Here is a 22,412-nt window from a genome sequence, read left to right as displayed (position 1 = left end):
GCTTTGTGTTCCCCGTACATCCGTGCGTGACTTCCTTGTTTAGGAGATCCATGCCGGCGGTCTATTAGGTCATTTTGGACGTAATAAGACCATTGAGGAAGTGGAGCGCCAATTCTACTTGCCAAGTCTCAAACGTGACGTCGCAAAATTAGTTGGTCAATGTAGGACTTGTCAGTTAGCAAAGCACAGAAAACAAAACATTGGACTTTACACTCCGTTACCTGTGCCTGATCGTTAGTATGGATTTTGTCCTGGGCTTGCCTCGCACAATTAGAAAACATGATTCAATCCTCGTGGTTGTGGATCGCTTCTCTAAGATGACCCATTTTATTACTTGTACTAAGACCTCTGATGCGTCACAAGTGGCCAAATTGTACTTTGCCCATATCGTCAAGTGATATGGTCTTCCAAAAACTATTGTTTTCGACCGGAATGTTTGCTTTATGAGCTATTTTTGGAAAACCTTATGGCACATGGTTGGTACAAAATTAAAATTTTCTACTGCCTATCATCCTCAAACCGATGGTCAAACTGAGGTTGTTAATCGTAGTCTTAGAAATCTTTTGTGCTGTCTTGTGGGTAATCATAACAAAAACTGGGATGCCATTCTTCCTATAGCCCAATTTGCATATAATAACTCCATTAATAGGTCTATTGGCATGAGCCCATTTGAAGTTGTTCATGGTTTTAAAGCACGCAAACCTCTAGATCTGTTGCCTATGTCATCTCATTCTAGAGTCTCTAAGTCTGCCGAAACATTTGCACATCATGTTCATTCTTTGCATCAAGAGATCACTAAGCGAATTGAGTCGAGTAATCACCAGTATAAATTACATGCCGACTTGCACAAACGTGCCAAGGAGTTCGATGTTGGAGATCACGTTATGATTCGTCTCAAACCCGAACGATTCCCTTCGGGAGCTATTCGGAAGTTGCATGCCCGTAGTGTAGGACCTTTCCAAGTTCTGAAACGTGTTGGTGCTAATGCTTATGTCATTGATATTTCCCTTGATTATGGCATTAGTTGTACTTTTAATATTGAGGATCTAGCAGCCTACCATCCACCTATGCACATCCCCACCGAACCCTATACTACATCTACTACCCTTCCAGGCATCCCTACTGTGCCACCTACCACTTCTTTCCCATCCATATCACAAGAAAAGATCGACGCTACTTTAGATGATCAAATAACATCTACTGCAGAAGGAGGGGTTCACCGTTTTCTCATTCGATGGCACGGGCGACCAGAGTCTGATTGTACGTGGATCACTCGCGAGGAGTTACAGTAGCTTGACCCTGACATTTTGGAGTACTATCAGAGCCACTCGGTGGGTCGAGTTTCTTCCACCCCGGGAGAGATGGTGGAGACACCACTTTTTGTCACGTTTATTCTCGTAAGCACAAAAAGGCTGCACCTGTGACCTTTTGGCTTAACGAGGGTTGTGTCTAGTCACCTTCTATGGCTATTTTTTTCATCTTGTCTTTTAGTAATCTTCTAGGGCTATTTTCGTCTTTTATCTTTTACTTTATTTGGCCTTTATAAAGGCTTGTAATCATCTTTTATGGGTTAATGAATATTTTGAGAGCTTTTGCCCATTAAGTGTTTGTTGGTAGATTCCGACACCCTGATTGGTGGATTCCTCAGGTTTGATTATTTCTTCCTATTTTTTCTTCTTAATTCTACAATCAAGACGTTGTTTTGCATCACAGTCTTTGGATACGAGCCATATGGCCTAGATAGGTATAAGTATTCAAAATTAAAATAATTAACTTTAATGTGGATACTCGTTAAGTTAGGATTCTCAAGAAATTCTTGGGTTTGTCCCAAAAATGAAAAAGACAGATAAAAAAAAATCCAACGAGTATATAAGCAATTTGACGTATTATTTTCTGTATATTTCTGACTCATATTTATGAGATGATAAAATATGATATAAGTATTGAGAAAACTCATGTAACCAAAAAATCGCAAATATCCTTTGCTTTTAACCCATTATCCGCCTCCCTCCCCCACGGTTCTCCCCCTCTCGTTCTCCCTCTCTCTCTAATCGATTCGTGTCCTAACCTCCCCTCCACCCTTCCTTCTCCCCCTTTGTCGACGAACGACGCCGTTCTCTCCCCCCCTCTCTTTCTCGACACTCGACAGCAACGAGCCGACGACGACGCCGGTCGTCCTCTCTTACTCTCTCACGCCGGTATTTCTTCTCCCTCTGATTGTCTCTCTATTTTTTTCTCTCAATTTCTTCTCTCAGTTTTCCTATATTTCTTCTCAGTTTCTTCTCTGAATTTCTTCATCTGATTTCTTCCTCTTTCCCCTTCTCAATTTCTGTTTTCAGTTTTTCTTTTCTTTTCTTTTCTCCTTTATTCTCTGAATTTTTTTTCTCTGAAATTGTGCAGGCTTTCTTCTCAATTTTTCTGCATTTTCGTGGATGTACTTTATAAACTTTAGTTCTATGAGCCTATGAGTTGCTCATGTTGAATGCAATGATATCTACCAGTCTCATTTTGGTGTATTAACTGTTGAATGTTGATGTATTCTTTGTCTAATTGTCTTTGATATCTACTGCTCTCATTTATGCTATTAAATGCTTACGTAGATAATAGACATATTGAAATATTGAATGCAATGTTATGTGTAGGTTGTCATTAGAATATACTTTTTTTTGCACATACACATGTATAGGTTGTCAATTAGAATATATTCTTTTAATATAATTTATCTTTTGCCGTATCCTAGACGTATCGTATTTTATTTTTTGAGAATTTGCTATATCCCCATATCCTATCTGTGTCCCGTATACCTATTCATGCTTCATAGGTAATAAGTTAAATTAAGTTGACTTCAAGTTAGAATACTGTACAAATAAGATACTAATACTACTAAAAGTATTGGTCATCACAAAATTCGGGCATTTTGTTTACTGTCAATAGTAGTTGTCGGATGGATTATTTTTTATTTTGAGCATCGGAGACAAAAAGTCTTGATATCATGGTTTTGCCACTCTTGTTGTTGCCTTCTGCGAGGCTGTGAACTGGCTGTCACCATTACACTGGCAACAACCAGTAATAAATGAGTTGGACATCAGTTAGGAAAATATAGGACTCTTCTACAACATGATTCCAACTCATTTATTTGGGCCTATCTTGGGTCTCTTGTAAGCTGTCTTTTGCTTAGGGTCGGCTCGAAATTTATTTTGAGGCTTGGCTCAATTATATTTGAGCCGATCTTCCCGCCATTTTGAATTTTCTTTTTCTTTTTTCTATTTGAGATATATGGAGGTTGTGTATTCTAGATTCTTGAATGAGATTAGGAAGTTTTCTTAGTAGGTAGCTCTTGAGCGAGGATTCTTGTGGCGAAATGATCGCCTTTTTGTTCTCTCATTGCTCTGATTTCCTATTTGATTTAGTCATGTGGCTCAAAGTGACCTGTAGGATGTGAGCTTAAAGTTTATAATTTGCTATTAGATTTGATAGATACACCTTATTCAAAATCGCAAGATTGTAATTGCTTGGTTGTTTATGGCCCAAGTTTCCATCTCTAGTGTCAAATTTTAATAATTCTCTTCTATTAGTTTACTATTGATCAATCTATCAATCTTTCAGTCAATTATTTTACTTGTAGTTGTAAACCCATATGATAGCAGGTATCACTCATTAGACCTGTTGAGTTGAATAAAGAGAGTTGATTAATTTTTCTACTTATAGGGACTATTTTGATTACAAATTTAGCTTTAGTAGAATCGATTGCATGGTTACTGATTTACTATTTGCCTTCCTCTGCTCTAATTGTCTTTAGAGTAGCAAAAGGTTCATCGGTTTATCTATACAAAGTTTAGTGGGCATTTCCTATTAGTGCAATCATTAAAGATGTGCTTTCTATTCCTTGCCTCTTATGAGTGACATGCACCTTGACACAACATTTCGAGAATAGTACACTATGCACTGTAAGCCTTATGCAATATATGCATCAAGATATGGTAAATTAAGGTTGGCTATTTATCTATATTGCTTCGAGATTTTTATTCATCTTGTTGAGTTAGAATCGGCTAGATTATACTTTATAGTGACCTTTGGGCATTTTCCTAATATCTAATGTCGAGTATAAGCTTTATGCTTTATGCAATGATGCTTTATTATTCAAGTCAAGATTCAAGTTTCTAACTTCTAACTTCTAACTTCTAAGCACCTCGCTCAATACTTGTTGAATTCTTTATCATCTACAGTGTTTATAAAATTAGAAAAGGTGATTGCCATGGAGGGGCTGGGCGGTGCACCGGCCACCCCGCTATTCAATCTGGTGCTCGCACAAGGTGGGTTGCCTGAGCGCCAAAAGGCACTAGGCAGGCCGCATGCCCAATAAAGCGGGCTGGCGGTTGGGCCCGTCAACCCGCCTTATCGCGTTACAAACGATATTATAGGGTCGAATTATTATCCAATATCCACTAAGATAGCCAACTCATTAACCTTCATATAAAACTCTCCTCTCTCTCTCTCTCTCATTTCTCTTCTCTCATGAAACCCTAAACTTCCGATCCTCTCTGATTCTCCCTTCCACGGCCGGCAGCAGTGAGCGAAGAGGCAGCTAAGGCAGCGGCTGGCGACAACAGCGAGAAGTGACAACATGCGATGGGAGAGGTACGGTCATGTCCTCTTTCCCTCTCTTTCTCACACTCAGTCATCTCACTCTCACACTCCTTTCACTCTCTCCCTTTTTCACAGTACTCTTTCCCTCTCTCCATCACTCCCTCCCTCACAATGAGACCTCTCAAACAGATCGAAGGTCCTTTTTTAAAATTTCTGTTTTAATCAGTTAATCGGTTATGCTAGGCAGTTACAAAGTAAAAAATTAACTAAATTAATTATCTGTTGAAGAATATATACTTGTAAATCAGTAATTAACTTATCTGTTAATCACTTAATCCGTTAAAATGTTTTAATCTGTTAAGCACATAGTAGTTAGTTTATTAATTGTTAATCAGCAACGTGATTAGTGAGTACTAATCTATGAGTTAACTATTAGTGATTAGTGATTAACTGTGACTCTGTGAATTACTAAAATAAATGTTAGTGTTAAACTATTAATCAATAGTTATTTGATATTGTGGCTTAATGTATTATTACAAATTTTATATATACTATATTAGTATTAAAAATTATAAATAGACCATATAAAGTTTTTTTTTTAAATTTTTTTATATAAAAATGCTAGACTGCATTATCATCTGCCTTGTCGCCTGCCTTCCGCCTTAGCACTAGGCTGTGGGGTGACCGCTCGCCTCAGCCGCCTTTCAAAACATTGATCTTCTAAGGTGGTTAATGATTATACATTTCCTATGATGTTTCAACAAGGTATAGTTACTTGCATTGCATTAAAAAATAATCAATGTGGTTGCATAGATCGGCACTTAGGTGTGTTCAAATTGGCATGCATATGACACCCACATGCTCAAATTGGTGTGCATGTGCCACCCTAAATGTGTTTTTCACTGACACTAGTCATTTACAATCCACATTTGACATGTTAGAGGGTTTTTTTTTTTACTATGTCTGTTGCTAGTTATATGCAGCAAATTATATTTTTAGAGATCTTTTGTATATCAAATTATGCACTGTTAAATATTGAACGCATATGCACCTTGTATAGTCAGTGTGTTGACCGCCTACAAAGGTGGCTGCCGTTTAGACAATTGATTACTTGTCATTTTCCAGTCAATTGCATTCTTTCTGTAACTGGTCCAGCATGATTAATTTGACATTATTTCTATAAGTGGTCTAGCATGAGTAGTTTTACTTGAAAATTATCTCCATCCAGTTGGGATTACTCACCAATTGGTTGAGTGTATTTTATATTATTTTACTGGTATAGTGTGATTATTTCTAATTATGACATGGGACATTGATGTAACTATATTTGTCATTTAGCTCTTAGATACACATGTCACTAAATGTTTCATTTCTATATTTGCTTTTGTCTCTCCATAATCTATTAGGCCAAGCTTAATTTATTAGCTTGACCACTGCAAGTTGACATAGAATCTCCTGTTTGTGATAAGGTGGAGTCTAATTTGAGAGATGCAAAAGATGACAGAAAACCATCTTATTATGTGGTTTGAGTCGCATGTGAGCTCCGCTAGCTAGGTCGCATTTGGGTCGTCGGATCAAGCACTTGATAGACTCCTACGAAGTGAGCTCTCCATTTGGTCTCTCATTTTTTTCTCTTTTCTGGCAGGCGTATGTTCGTGCGTCCAAGTTGCAGAGGGTGGGGCTTTTCTTTTTCTCTCACTGTGTTTCTCTCATTTGTCTTCGCTTCTCACAATGGTGATAGGCGTTCTGGCACTTCAGGGCTCCTTCAACGAGCACATAGCTGGTCTGTTTCCACTGTTATTATCTTTTTTTTTTCTTTTCATTAATCTATTGTGGTCTTCTTTACCCTTTAGATTGAAAATTTCTCCAAATATTTTCTCCGCTACTTGAAAAGGTAATATGCCTTCCTCTTTTGCAGCGCTGCGGAGGATAGGGGTCAAGGGCTCGGAGATAAGGAAGCCAGAGCAGCTTGAATGCCTCAATGCGCTCATCATTCCTGGGGGTGAGAGCACCACCATGGCTAAGCTAGCAGAATATCACAACCTCGTCTGTCCTCTCTCCTTCTTTATTCTTCACATTATTTTGTTTTTGCCAATTTTCATTACATTCTTGTTATTTCTTATTATCACTACATAATTGCTTGATTACATGTAATCCTCCATTCCAGCTACACATATTTGCGTTATCTCATATCAACTTTTTGAACTTGCTTCCTTTTTATCAATATCTTACCTCTGCTTATTTTTCCAAATAGCCTGGATGAGGCCGGTTGGTTGTGATTATTATTGTGGGGTTATAGAAGAAGTCATTTGTAATTCTGCACAAGTCACGTGTAGTGAGTTTACTCCTTTGAATAAGGGAAGAGTTGTAGACCAGAATTTGATAATATTTGAAGCCCCATTGGCTTCCTCTGATGAATCTAGTTAGTAAAGGAACTGATTTTCAGATGGTTTCATTTCTTCAACAATAGACCCATCTTGATAGTCTTTTGGTTGATCATTGATGGTGACATTATCGCGTAATTTCAGTTGTGGTAACTAGTCTTCTACTAAACCTTAAACCCTTTAAATTGAAAGCTGGCATTGAACACTTTCCCTTATTTGTTGTGTTGATCTTCTTATAAACTACTTCAGGCTTTGGATGTTGACCAATTAGTGCATAATAAAATATGCTCGACTGTAATCATCTCTAGATAAAGTCATATAATCATGCTGGAGGTCAAAACATGCATGTACATAATATATAATATAACTTACTTTGAGAAAGGCGTATGGGGAATAAGACTACTCACCACCACTGCAAATACCAAACAACCACTCGTTCACACTGTTACGACAATGATCAAGCCTCGATAGCTAAGTCCACGGGGTCTTGAACTGGGGGGTCGGGATCTGAAATTATTTATAACAAATAATATCAATCTTTCTATTAATTAAAATTAACCGGCTAAAAGATAATTTCTTGTTGTAATCATGTACTCTTCATTTCTATATTTATTTTGTTATTTATTAACTATAATTATATTATTTAATAGTGTATTTAAAACATAATTATTTGCCTATTATTCTCTTTGATATTCAAGTGCATCTTTGGCGGATTTAGATTAACCTGACCTTGGAAATGTATACCAATCTCTTTCAAGCCATTCATGTTAGGATCAATGGTTGTCATTTTTTTTTTCTTGTGTGGAACTGGCTTAGGACTCAATTTTATGTGCTAAACTAGGATCTCAGTAGGAAGTTTCTAGGCTGGCAGAATATCAAATTTCAGATGATTAGGGTACTGGACCAGGGGCGAATGCCTTTTTATGAAAAAAATTAAAAGGATATAGGGAATGGCATTTTGTTTTAACAGTTGTATGATGACAAAAATAGAGGTGAGGAGTTTTCAGATAACTTAGAAATCCTGATGATCAAATGATTAAAAATGTTAATGTGAATGCTCTCATTTTTTATGGGTAATGACAGTATTCACCGATTGGATTTGCGAAATGGACCATTTCTTTCAATGATCCAATTTATCTGAAGATCAAAAAGTTAGGTTTGCTCAGATATAACTAGTCGGTTGTTTCAAATCTTCTGGTAGAGCATTGAACAAATTTTGCGCAGGAGGATCAGCCTCCAATAACTAATTTGGTAGAAATGAAAGAGAAATTGAAGGAAAAATGTCTTTCTTGTTCCTATCGTAGTGATCTATTGGATCGATAGAACAACTGTAGACAAGGAATGAATTCTGCTAGTGACTACGTCTCCCGTTTTGAGGAATACATGATGAAGTGCAACGCCATTGAAGACAGATAATGACTTTGAGTTGTTTTGTGCATGGCCTTAGTGAGGATATTAGGTGGGACTTGGTGTTCTATGATATAACTTCATTAGACCAAGCCTCCACTTTTGTGCTGAATTATGAGCTGGTCACAAAGCAATTGGCTAGACAACCTACTTGTCGAACTCCTTTCACCATTGCTCCACCTAGAGCTAGACCTCAAACTACGTCGATACCTAACAAATACAATCAAAGCACATTGCCTACCAACTGAGACAAAGGTAAAGGTTAACTAAATGACACACACACACTATCCCATCCAATGTTCCCCGTCAATGTTACAAATATAAACAAGTAGGATATGTGGCTATGAAATGTCCTATCAAGGCCTTATACCTTGGGGAACAGAGGAATACGATCAAAGAGGATGACATTGACATGAAAGTCTACGAACCTAACCCGGATGATGTGCATGACAGTGATGAAGATCATGCTTATGAGGATCATCCTATAAGAATCATCAGATGTACATTGACCTATTCAAAAGAAATCGATGACTAGCGCCGAAACATAATCTTTCACACTTATACCAAGTGTGGAACTAAAAATTGCAAGGTAATTATCAATAGTGATAGTTGCATCAATACAGTTTACTCCCCGTAGTGTCTCGCTTATGACTTAAACCTACTCATCCAAATCCTTACAAAGTATCTTCGGGTTAATACTTCTATTGTTATCAATGGAAGATGTCTAATTCTTATCCGACTCCTTTCTTATAAGGACATTTTGTGCGACATTTTACTAATGGACATGATGTAGGACAATGTCTCGATTGCAGAGTTGAGAAGAAGTAGGGAAAAATAATCAAACCCGTGGAATCCACCAATCGGGGTGTCGGAATCCACCGACGTTGGAATCCACCATCAAACACACAATATGCAAAAGCTCTCAAAATATTCATTGACCTATAAAAGATGATTACAAGCCTTTATATAGGCAAAATAAAGTATAAGACAAAAAGACGAAAATAGCTCTAGAAGGTAGCTAGTTACAACCCTCGTTAAACTAAAGGGCCATGGGTGAGCCCTTTTGTGCTTATGAAAATAAACGTGACGAAAAGTGGTGTCGGAGTGGAAGAAACTTGACTCAATCTAGTGGCTTTGATAGTATTTCGAAATGTCAAGGTCAATGAAGCACCGACACCTCTCCCAGGAAGAGGTGTCCGTGTCGGACACGGACACGCATGGGACACGTGTCCAGAGTTTCCTAAAAAAAAAAAAAAAAAAAAAAAGAAAATCGGACACTGTTGGGACACGGGCGGGGACATGGGCGGTATTTTAGATATTGTTTAACGGGTCGGGTCGGGGTTCGATCGAATGTTATCAACCTGGATCCAAACCCGATAATAAACCTTACCTTCACTGTTGAGCGATCGAAGCCCTAAAACCCTCGAGCAGCTACCGAGCGACGAGCAGCTGAGCGAGTGCGACGGCCGACGGAGCGAGTGCGGCGAGCTGAGTACGGCGAGGACGCAGGTTCTTCTCTCTCCCTGTCTCTCTCTCTCTCTCTCTCTCTCCGTCTCTTCCTCACTCCCGCCCTCCATTGCCTCCCGTCTCTCTCTCTCTCCCTCGTATCTTCCTCCCTCCCTTTCTCTCTCTCACATTCTCTCGTCTCTTCCTCCCTCTCTCTCTCTCTCTCTCGCTCTCTCGCCGTCTCACTCTCTCGATGTCTCACTCTCTCACATTTTCCGTCTCTCCCCCTCCCCGTCTCTGTCTCTCTCTCCCCGTATCTTCCTCCCTCTCTCATTCTTTGTCTCTCTCTCTCTCGCCGTCTCACTCTCTCTCTGTCTCTCTCTCGTCTCTTCCTCCTTCTCTCCCACCTCTCATTCTCGCTCTCTCTCGCCGTCTCACTCCACGCTCTCATTCTCTCTCGTCTCCCACCGTCTCTCTCTCTCATTCTCTCTCTCTCACTCACCTCTCTCTCTCTCTCTCATTCTCTCTCTCGTCTCACCGTCTCTCTCTCTCTCTCTCATTCTCTCTCGCTCTCACCGTCTCTCCCTCCTCCTCTCTCTCGTCTCACCTTCGTCTCTCTCTCATTCTCTCTCTGTCTCACCCGTCTCTCTCTCATTCTCTCTCTCGTCTCACGTCTCTCTCTCTCTCTCATTCTCTCTCTCGTCTCACCGTCTCTCTCTCTCTCTCTCACCGTCTCTTCCTCCCTCAATCTCTCATTCTCTGTCTCACTGTCTCTCTCTCTCATTCTCTCTGTCTCACTGTCTCTCTCTCTCATTCTCTGTCTCACTGTCTCTCTCTCTGTCTCACTGTCTCTCTCGCTCTCACAGTCTCTTACAAATTTTTACTTTAGATAATTTTTTATTTTATTTATTTATTTATTTATTTCGCCGTGTCCTATGCCGTGTCCGTGTCCTATATTTTCAAAATTTGCCGTGTCGCCGTGTCCGTATCGTGTCGTGTCCGTGTCCCGTGTCCGTGTCCGTGCTTCATTGGTCAAGGTTAACCTACTGTAACTCCTCGTGAGTGATCCACGTACAATCAAACTCTGGTCGCTCGTGCCATCGAACGAGAAAACGGTGAACCCCTCCTTCTGCAGTAGATGTTTCTGATCATCTAAAATAGCGTCTATCTTTTCTTGTGATGTGGATGGAAAATGAGAAGTAGTATGTGGCACAACATGGATGTCTGGAAGGGTAGTAGATGTAGCATAGGGTTCAGTGGGGATGTGCATAGGTGGTTGGTAGGCTGCTAGATCCTCAATATTAAAAGTACAACTAATGTCGTAATTTTGGAGAATATCAATGATATAAGCATTAGCACCTACACGTTTCAGAACTTGGAAAGGTCCTACAATACGGGCATGCAACTTCCAAACATCTCCTGAAGGGAATCGTTTGGGTCTAAGATGAGTCATAACATGATCTCCAACATCGAACTCATTGGCACGTTTGTGCAAGTTGGCATGTATTTTATACTGGCGATTACTCGCCTCAAGTCGCTTAGTGATCTTTTGATGCAAAGAATGAACATGATGTGCAAATGCTTTGACAAACTTAGAGACTCTAGCACGAGATGACATAGGCAATAGATCTAGATGTTTGCGTGTTTTAAAACCATAAACAACTTCAAATGGGCTCATGCCAATAGACCTATTAATAGAGTTATTATATGCAAATTGGGCTATAGAAAGAATGACATCCCAGTTTTTGTTAAGATTACCCACGAGACAATGCAGAAAATTTCCAAGACTACGATTAACGACCTCGGTTTGACCGTCGATTTGAGGATAAGAGGCTGTAGAGAATTTTAATTTTGTGTCAACCATGTGCCATAAGGTTTTACAAAAATAGCTTTTAAAGCGAACATCCCGGTCGAAAACAATAGTTTTTGGAAAACCAATAACTTGACTATATGGGCAAAGTATAATTTGGCCACATGTGACGCATCAGAGGTCTTAGCACAAGGAATAAAATGGGTTATTTTAGAAAAGCGATCCACAACCATGAGAATTGAATCCTGTTTTCCAAAGGTGCGAGGCAATCCCAGGACAAAATCTATACTTACGTCCTGCCACGGGTGATCAAGCACAGATAAGGGGGTGTAAAGTTCATTTTTTTATTTTTTATGCTTTGCTAACTAACAAGTCCTACATTGACCAACTAATTTAGTGATGTCACGCTTGAGACTTGGCCAATAGAATTGGTGCTTCACTTCTTCAATGGTCTTATCACATCCAAAATGACCCGATAAACCACCGGCATGGATCTCCCAAACGAAGAAGTCACGCACGGACGCACGGGGAACAAAGAGCTTGTTAGCCTTAAACAGGTTACCGTCCTGAAGGAAATAAATGTCCAAAGCTATGTTCGGATCAGTCAGCAAAGTGAACGATTTTTCCAAAGTCCGGGCAAGTTGTATAATCATCCGTCATTTTGTCAAACCCAGTGACTTTGATGCTAATGGCAGACAGAAGGCTAAATATTCGCTAAGCGCATTAACCGCCTTATTCTCAACCCCAGCTCTATATTTGAGTACAAAAGTGTACTCCTGTAAGAACTCGATCCAACGAGTATGTCTCAAATTTAGTTTCTTCCGAGAATTTAGGAATCAAAGGGCTTAGGCTCTCGCGGATGAAACCCTTTATAAGAAGTTCATTCACCTAACATTGTAGTTCATCATGTTCTTTGGGGCTTATTCGAAAGTGTGACAAGTTTGGAAGAGAAACTCCAGGGACCAAGTCAATTGCATGTTGGATGTCACGCAAAGGAGATAATTGATCCGGCAGATCATCCGGGAACACATTGTGAAACTCATTTAGTATAGGAGTAGTTTCGTCGGATGACGGAGTGAGAGTAGTGCTCCCAACTTCACGAGCCACCAAAGCAAACACAATAGAGCTTTGGTTTGTTTCCTTTTCAAATACTTTAGAATTTATTATGTGCAAACCTTTTTTATTTGGAGCATTTTTTTTTTGTTATCTTTGTTAATTATTTTAGGGCGCATAGAATTTATTTTAATCTTTTTGCCTTCAAAAGTGGAGCACGAGTTGGAACGCTAAAAAATAGTCACATCATGATCAAATAACTAAGGGCGGCCCAAAATAATATGTCCTACATCCATCGGCACAATGTCACACTACATATCTTCCTTATAAGAAAGGAATGTGATATGAACTAGGCATCTCTCATTTATAGCAATGAAAGAATCATTGACCCAAGATACCTTATAAGGATTCGGATGAGGTGTAGATTTTAACGCCAAGCAAGATACAACGCTAGAAAGGACGGTGTTAATACAACTTTCACTATCGATACTGACTTTGCAATTTTTAGTCCCACATTTAATGTAAGTGCAATATTGCATTCCTTCGCTAATCATAGGTCTCCCGGGGTTGCGTCAAAGCGCAACAAACGACACCAACAGTATTGTCTCCATAACCACTATTATCTTGGACATCATTGGGGTCAGGTTCATAAACTTGTTCATCGAGCTTGTCTTCTTTGATAGTGTCATCCTGTTCCCCAAGATAAAGGGCATTTCGAGGACAATTCAAGGCTACATGACCAACTTGTCTGCATTTGTAGCATTGACGGGGGTCATTAACAGGTGTAGTTTCATAGAGGGGCCCCTTTCCTTTGTCAGGTTGGGTAGGTGCCGCAGTTTGGGTAGTTTTGGTAGGTACTAATGTTGGTGGAGCTTTTATGCCAGTAGGTGCATAACTGGGAGGTGTGTGCCCAATTGGTCGCCTAGGCAATTATTGCCTATGAATCATCTCGTAGTTCAACGTAAGAGTGTAAGCATGATCCAAGGAGGTAACCTCCCGGAAAATAACTCTCTTCGGATGTCGTCGTTAAGGCCATACCTAAAACGACTCAATGTCATCCTCATCCTCCACAACATTACACTTCAACATATATTCCTCAAATTGGGAGACATAATTGCTCACAGACCTATTTCCTTGTCTAAAATTATTCTATTGATCCAAAATGTCACTAAGATAAGAATGTGGCAAATATTTTTCTTTCATTTCATGTCAATAAATTATGGGAGGTTAGTTTCGTCGCACTAAAAGTTGCTCTATACTTTGCCAAAACAGTTTAGCTCGGCAGACTAGTTTCATTTGGGCAAATCTAATGTGTCAATTATCGGTAGATCGTACCATTCAAAGAAGTGGTCCATCTCGCGAAGCCAGTCAGTAAACACAGCAGGATCTAAACGACCGTCAAAAGTTAGGGCATCCACCTTAATATTTTTTATAATTTGATCGTCATAGTTTTGAAATTCTCTAAAGGCGACATTGCCTCTAAACCCCCTATTATTGTAAAAATTAAATATATCTTCACGATAATTTTGAATATGGGGCCTGTCGATGGGTATAGACATTAGGAGCGGCACGTGTGGCACCCGTGTTGGACGCACCGACGTCACTCCTGGTCTCATGTTAGTCATGACTTATCTCAATAGCCTTAGGGCAAGCATTGAAGTCTTCCAATCTGATCGTAATGGTTTTAATGGACTTGTAAAAATTGACGAAAATTTTTCATGGTATTAGGTTCCATAACAGACTTGGATGATGGGTTAGAGACTCTCCTACCACTATGAAGGCTCATATAATGCGTCTCTACCACTAAAGAAATAAATGTAATAAATGAATAATGATATGCAAGCTAAGATATCACAGCGAACAATAAGTGAGTAATAACTAGAATAACCTACAACCACTTATGAATTTTCAGTAAAAGCTAGTCAAACTTAGCAAAAAAATTGCAAACCAGTAGTATAAGCTCCCGAGATCGAGACGGGGACTGCAGATATGTCAAGACTTTCCCTCTAACCTAGTTCGATCGTTAATATTAATTGTTTTGATTTTTAATAAGCAAAATAAGTAGGTAGGTAATAGCATGCTCAAGTGCTTGTCTTAATGAAACAAATTAATTAAGCAATGTAAGTAGGTAGGTAATAATAAGCCCAATATGGTTATGATCCACACCAATAGAAAGACAGTTGCTATTTTAAGACTAACAAATAACAGTAAAGAAATGATGGTTGTTACTGAATGTCGTAAGTCCACTGAAGATGGTGGTAATGGTGGTGGTGGTGGTGGTGGCGGTGGCCGTAATCCGACAATAGCAATGGTGGCGATGGCTTCGGTGGCAGCGACAGCAATGGCAGCAGCGTCAGTGGCAGTGGTAGCAGCAACGGTAACAGTAGCGTCGGCAGTGGCTGCGGTGGCTCCGGGAATAGTGGCGGCAACAGGGTCTGCAAGAATGGTAGCGGCGGAGGCAACGGCGGTAGTGTCTGTAGGGACGGCAGTGGCAGGACCGTGTAGGGGCTGCAACAGGCGACGACAGTGGCGGTGGAAGCGGCAGTAGTGGTTGCAGCGGCAAAGATGGCTGCGGATGGGCGGCCGCGGCGAGGAATTGCAGTAGTAGTAACAGTAGTGTCGGCAGCGGCAGCGGCGATGGTGAAGATGGTGACACGGTAGAGCAGAAGGGCTGTGGAGATTGGCGGCGACGTCGGCGAATGGAATGAGGAAGATGGATTGATGGATATGAGTGAGGGCTAGGGCTAGGGCTAGGGCTAGGGCTAGAGAGGAGGAAGATGATGATGGGTTTGGGTCGATTGGAGGAGATTGGGTTTAGTTAAGTGGGTGTGGGTTTGGGTAAACGGGTCGGGTTTGGGTAGGTTTCTACCGATTCACTAAAGCTAAAAGATAGGCTAGGTTAGGCTGGTGGGCTTAGTTGGTTAGTGGGCTTTGAATTTTGGAATGATGAGAGGTTTAGGTTAGTGGGTTAATGGGTTTAGGTTTTGGGTTTGGTTGGGATTAAGTTAGGAAGGTAGATAAGATAGGTATTAATCCTAAAATTATAGGAACTAATTTCCAAAATTATGGAAACTAATCTTTAAAATTATGAAAACTAATTCCCAAAATTATGGAAACTAATCTCTAAAATTGTGGAAACTAATTCCCAAAATTATGGAAACTAATTCTCAAAATTATGGAAACTAATTTCCCAAAATTAAGGAAAGATAAATAAGGAAAAAATTATCTTCTAAATTTGAATTTTCAAATTTTGAAATTCAAAATTAAAGATAAAGAGGAAATAAATAAACTGAATTTCGAAATTTGATTTTTTTTTTATATCTAAAACGGGGAAAGAAATCTATTGAATGAAGCTTACTTGTGATGATCTCCTAACTTTGTGTGGAGATTTGGTGATGGTAATGGTTTATTATTTTCTTCATTGAGAGTGATCTCGCATAACTCGAATCCAGATCCTGATATTATTGGGCGATGGATCTCGTAGCGATCTGGTGTTCCAGGAGCGATTGATCTGACGAAGAAAAAATGAGGCGCAATGTAGAATCTAGGTAGTGGAGCGTCCATAAACTGGGAAACAATCTGCTCTGATACCAAAGCTGATGTAGGACAACATCTTGATTGCAGAGTTGAGAAGAAGTAGGAAAAAATAATCAAACCCGTGGAATCCATTAATAGGGGTGTCGAAATTCACCGACGTTGGAATCCACCAACAAACACTCAATATGCAAAAACTCTCAAAATATTTATTAACTCATAAAAGATCGATTATAAAAGGCAAAAAGATAAAAATAGCCTTAGAATGTGGCTAGTCACAGCCTTCGTTAAGCCAAATGGCCACGAGTGCAGCCCTTTTATGCCTACGAGAATAAACGTGACGAAAAGTGGTGTCCCTGCCAGGACGTGGGGCACATTATCTGAGCCGCCCATGGTTCTTTGATCAAAATGCGACCATTTGTGGATGCGATCATCTTTGAAGGCACAAAAATCAAAATCAATCCTTTGCATCTTAAAATAACTAACAAAGAGATTATACATCATCACTCCAACTGAATTTAAGAAAGAAATAAACCAAAAGTCTATTGAATTTTTATACTTGCTTCCTATGTCACCACATGCTAGGGTCTCGGAGTCTATAGAATTATTTGTATATCATGTTCATTCATTACATTAAGAGATCAACAAATGAATGAAACTTGTAATCTTAAATATAAACTACAAGTCAATTTATATAGATGTGTTAATACATATCATGTTGGAGATTGTGTCATCATTCATGTCAGACCTGAGCGGTTTATCTAGAACTACAAGGTAATTGCAAGCTTGTAGTGCAGGACCTTTCAAATATTGAAATGCGTAGGATATAATGTTTATGTTATTGATATTCGTTTTCATCATGGCTTCAACTTATAATCTTGAAGATTTAATTACTTATAAATTTCCTTCGACTATCCCAAGACTATCTTTATGTTACCCCTCTTCTACGCCTCCATATTTGCCTACTTTTGATCCTATCACTTATTCTCTTCCATCCACACGAAAAAAGGTAGATGTTATTTTTGATGAACAGGTAACAACTAATATCTGAAGGAGCACCATTTTCCAATCCGATAGAGAGGTCGTCCAAATTCATAATAGCACGTAGATTACTCATGATGAGCTACAGTAGATTGATTCAGGCATATTGGAGCATTATCAAAGTCAGTTGTAGTCCCACTCGATTGAGTCAGAGTTTTGCGTATCTCGGGAGTAGGGGTGGCAATCGGCTCGGGTTAGCCGGGTTCGGGTTGGGTCAGATTCGGGTCGAGTTAAGATAGTACTAACACGAACACGACCCGTTTAATAAACGGGTCAATTTTTCTAAACACGAACACGACCCGTTTATTAAACGGGTAACACGACACGACCCGTATAACCCATTTAATAAATAAATTATATTTTTTATATAACCCGTTTAACCCGTTTAATAAATATATTATATTTTTTATTCAACTCATTTAACCACCTGTTTAACCCGTAAATACAACCCATTTAAATTTACATCCATTTAACCCGTTTAGAGTTAATCGGCGTAATACATCACCCACAGAGATAAACTATCACAAATTTACACAAATCCAGCATAATTTACAATATTGTAGGAAAATTTAGTAAAAATAAATTCAAATTGTCTCAAGCTTCAACGTTGGTGTTGACAAAACAGCAGCGGTGGAGGCAAGGCTCTAGGAGCTGGCTCCCATGGCGCGAGCTCCGGATCTGCCAAGGAAGACGAGGTGGTTGGTGCGGCTAGGGACGGAGAGGCGGTTGGAGGACAGTGAACGCAGCAAAGAGAGGAGAGGAGGGCAGGCGGAGACAGGGAAGGGGATGGAGGCACCATGGCAAGCAGATACAAGAACGGAGGCACCGCGGCAGACGGTTGCGGCAAGCGGAGAAAGAGCGGGGGCGACAGGCGGAGATTGCAGCACGGCGGTAGGCGGAGACTACAGCACCGCGGAAAGCGAAGACAGGGAGAGGAGGAGAGGAGACGCGACAAGTGGAGAAAGGGAGCGGGGGCGACAGGCGGAGACTGCAGCACCGCGAAAAGCGAAGACAGGGAGAGACTCGGCGGTGGGCGGTAGGCGGAGACAGAGAGAGGAGACGGCAGGCGGAGATGCAGGAGATGGGGAGTGCAGATGGCAGGCGGAGACGCGGAGACACGGGAGACGCGGAGTGGAGACAGCAGGAGGCAGGCGGAGATGTGGGAGGCGGCAGGCGGAGACGCAATGGCAGACGATCGCCGCTAGAGAGAGAGATTAGAGATGGGGGCAAAAAATTTAGAAAGGCAGAGGCGGCTGGAGGAGTGGAGAGTGGAGAGGGTTAGCCGGTTAGGTTACTTTATAATATATATATATATATATATTTTTTTTTTTTTTTTTTTTTTGAGAGATAGAGGGTTAGGTTATATATATATATTATATATATAAACGGGTTGGCGGGTTGACCCGACCCAACTCGACCCGACCCGTATAATTAAATGGGTCAAACGGGTCAAAACGGGTCAGTTGTATAAACCCGAACACGACCCGTTTATTAAATGGGTTAGGCAGGTTGACCCGTTTATGACCCGAACCCGATTATACCAAACCCAAACCCGATTAAATATCGGGTTATCGTGTCGGGTTATCGGGTCGGGTCAAATTTTGCCACCCCTACTCGGGAGAGTTGGTGTGGACACCAAACCTAGATCATTGATAAGACATCATAAGAGAGACTTTGATTTTGAGGATAGTTTTGTCTTTCTATGTTCGGGTATCTTAATATTTTAGTCTTTTAGTGTTTGCCAATTTAAAGGTTTTTTATCTTCTTATTTGAGATTAATGAACGATTTGAGTTTTGAGACCATCTATTTTGTTATGTTGGTGGATTCCAACACTTTGTTAGTGGATACCACGGGTTTATTTCTTCTTGGTGGATCCCAACACCTTGTAGGCGGATTCTATTAGTTTGTTACTTTGTTCTTCTCCTGTCATCGTCCTACATCATATTCATGTGTTTCAATGTATCTCTTTAGAAATATGTCTTTCATTTTTGTATCACAAATTATTGAATGAACCTTTTGTTGATTAACTTGTGATTTATCTCTTGTTGTTCTCAAATGATTATAAGCTGATGGAACAGGAACCTGGACAGTTGTAGGTAGCTCATAGGGGTCACTTTAGTCTGTTTTTCTCCAGTTATTGTACAAAGACCTCAATTTTGTGTTTGTTATATTTTTCTGTATAGTGTGCCCATTTTGGAGATTATGCTGTTGCTTTCTTACAACTTTTGCACTAAACTCTCATTTTATTCAACATGCAGTTTCCTGCATTGCGAGAATTTGTACGTGCTGGCAAGCCTGTTTGGGGGACCTGTGCCGGGCTCATTTTTTTGGCAAACAAGGCAGTTGGTGGGTTAGCTATGGAATTAAGTGTCTTAATTAATGAAATTTGATTATCAGAGTATGATGGAGTTTGGAGGTATTAGAATAATTTTGCTATGCAGGACAGAAGTCAGGTGGACAAGAACTTATTGGAGGCTTGGATTGTGTTGTCCATCGTAATTTTTTTGGCAGTCAGGTAATAAATTCATGGGAAAACTTCTCCATGTCTGTGCTAATGGATACCTTTGTTATCCTGACCATTCGAATCTTGTTCACTTCAAGTTAATGGATAAACATATGGACTGCTGCTTCATCTTGCAGCTCCAAAGCTTTGAGATAGAGCTTTCAGTTCCTAAACTTGCAGACAACGAAGGAGGTACTGATATCTGTCGTGGAGTTTTTATACGCGCACCTGGCATCTTAGAAGCAGGACCTGATGTTGAAGTATTAGCTGATTGTCCTGTTCCTTCTGATAATGCTGGGCCTGTAATACCTGGTGGAGAAGACCTGGAGGTTTGTCTCTGTATAATATAGACAATAACTTGCTTTATTTGAAGAGCAATTTAGGTTCTCCTTTAATATATTTAAGGCTAAAGCCGTTATTATTCTGTTTATCTTGATACTTACTTTCCTCTTTTCACCGAATAATATTTTTCCTTACTATGGAAAAAGATCTTTCCCCAGTGATTTAGGTTTGTGTTATCTCCCATTTATGCTATTGTCTTTTTAGTAGACATTAAAATAGAAAGGGTTATGTATTATTTTCTTACTGTCATCACTAAACTGTGCTGCTTTGACAGTATTCCTGTTATTATTCATCTTGGAAATATCCAGCCATTGTAGATTATCTCTTAGAGTTGTTGACCCCAAAGAAGTTGAGCGCTTATGCTGTGTTCTAATCGCTGCTACAAGAATGGAATGCTGCTTCTTGTCAGTGGTAAATTTTTAGAAACATTTCATATGGCAAGACTCACAAATGAACATATGAACTGGCAGTATATTGTAAAGGCATTGCAGGAATTACTTTCTATTTGTGTAATCTTTAGAATAATAGGTCACTTGCACACTATAAGCTAGTGGGTCCAAGAGTTGGTGTATTTGTTATCTCAAAATATCAGGTCTCTGCTGATCAAAGTATTAAGTTGGTAACAGTAGGTGTTAATTCTTTTGAAGATTCTTCTTCTTGACTATGGCTGTTGCAAAGCCATGAAAGTAAAATGTTGGTAGATCCTAAGACAATCAGAAGTTCATTGCTCCTTTAGCATTTATTAGTTTAGTCTTTCAATTTTATAACTTGTTTTCTTTAATTAATTGGTTCTCAGAAGGCGGTGCTAAAATTTCTGAAAGGCTTTCTCTTTTATTATCTTTAAAACCTATAGTGTATAAATGTGTAGTCACATAGCCTTAAAAAAAAATTTGTGTTGTGGCAGGACAAAATATTATTTCAGGATAGAGTGATCGTTGCAGTAAGACAAGGGAACTTACTTGGAACTGCTTTTCACCCTGAATTGACATCTGACACTCGATGGTAAGAGTTGAATGTGTAATTCTGGTGTTAGCTTTGAAACAAACATTTAGGTATACTGTACAATGGTTTCTTTTCACAGGCACAGTTTCTTCTTAAAAATGGTGAAAGAGACGGATGAAAAAACCCTGCAGTGCATCTCTACGTCCGAGAGACCCATGGAAAATTTTCATGAGAAGAAGCCTTATGATCTTCCTATTTTTGAGTAGTGTTTCGAGATGATATAATGGATTATTTTTTATCTAATTTCTCTGGAAAAAGATGTGACTATGGCTCATATGAAACAATAATATATGGTCTAATTATGGTTTCAAGCTGTGAAATAGTTTGCACAATATTTTATAGATTATCTTTGGAAAAATATTACATTAAAGGAGAAATCTGTGATTTGAAGCATGCAAGCGGTGGTGTTGGAGTTTGTGGAGGAAGGGGGCAGAATTCCTTTCACCAAAGGACCCGAACCACTCTCAAACAACACATGCTAAGAAAACCTATTGTTGTATATGCCAAAGCTTCGAAAACAAAGGCAACAACCAGCAGGGTTTTATCTTCACTTGTTGAGAGGAGCCTAGTCCCATTGTGAGTTGTCAACAGAGTCGGGCGAGGTTGGTTCCTAACGGATCCAAATAGTATGAGCCTTAGCGTGAGCAGGGAAGAAAAGGCAGTATATTCAAGAGCCAGGTTGGGTGGTTGTGATTAGGGTGTTAAAAAAGCAGTAGACCTGTGAGGCTCGCAGGTCAGTTCGTTTTAAGCCGAGCCAAAGCTCTGGCTTAATTAGGCTCTCTCTCTCTCTCTCTCTCTCTCTATATATATATATATATATATATATATAATTTTAGATTTAATGGTTGGTATAATCTCTATTAATTGAAAGAAAAAATTACCTTGGAAAGTCTCCAACCTTCATCTTCCCAAACCCATCGGCCTTAGACCTAAACGCCTTCCACTGAAACCTAAAACCCATCTTCATTGGTCACCACTCACTGTCAAAATCTAAAATCTATCCATCTTCACCACCTGAGGCACCTATGGCGACTATCTGCATGGAAACCCAGCCAGTGAAGATAACAAATTGAAGTCATTGATTCCCTGCATTATTACTACTCTTTTCTTTTCCTTCAAAAAAGTTTTGAAGATTTATGTGCTAGGAGATTTTTAATCCTTTAAATTTACTCATTTTTGTATAATTTCATAGTTCGAACCGGATTACTATTAAAAATTTCACTTTATAAATACTTAAGTGATTAAAGAAATTAACCAACTTGTAATTTCAAAGTTTAACTTTTGCCCTGATGGTATTATATT

The 22,412-nt window shown here is 39.6% G+C and overlaps 1 protein-coding gene across 1 annotated transcript; it reads left to right on the top strand.

Moving 5' to 3' along the window:
• The first annotated feature begins 1,974 nt into the window (after window positions 1-1,974).
• On the top strand, window positions 1,975-21,430 carry LOC140800948 (probable pyridoxal 5'-phosphate synthase subunit PDX2). Its single transcript, XM_073155892.1, has 8 exons — window positions 1,975-2,198; window positions 6,233-6,370; window positions 6,506-6,633; window positions 19,522-19,609; window positions 19,705-19,778; window positions 19,904-20,095; window positions 21,013-21,110; window positions 21,190-21,430. The coding sequence occupies exons 2-8, from the start codon at window positions 6,319-6,321 to the stop codon at window positions 21,314-21,316; spliced, it is 759 nt and encodes a 252-aa protein (XP_073011993.1). The 5' UTR covers window positions 1,975-2,198; window positions 6,233-6,318; the 3' UTR covers window positions 21,317-21,430.
• Window positions 21,431-22,412: the final 982 nt, after the last annotated feature.

This window comes from Typha latifolia, chromosome 14 (assembly GCF_019914945.1).
Source record: "Typha latifolia isolate L0001 chromosome 14, TyphaL0001v2, whole genome shotgun sequence".
NCBI classification, from domain to species: Eukaryota; Viridiplantae; Streptophyta; class Magnoliopsida; order Poales; family Typhaceae; genus Typha; species Typha latifolia.
This window is presented reverse-complemented; position numbering and strand designations above follow the sequence as displayed.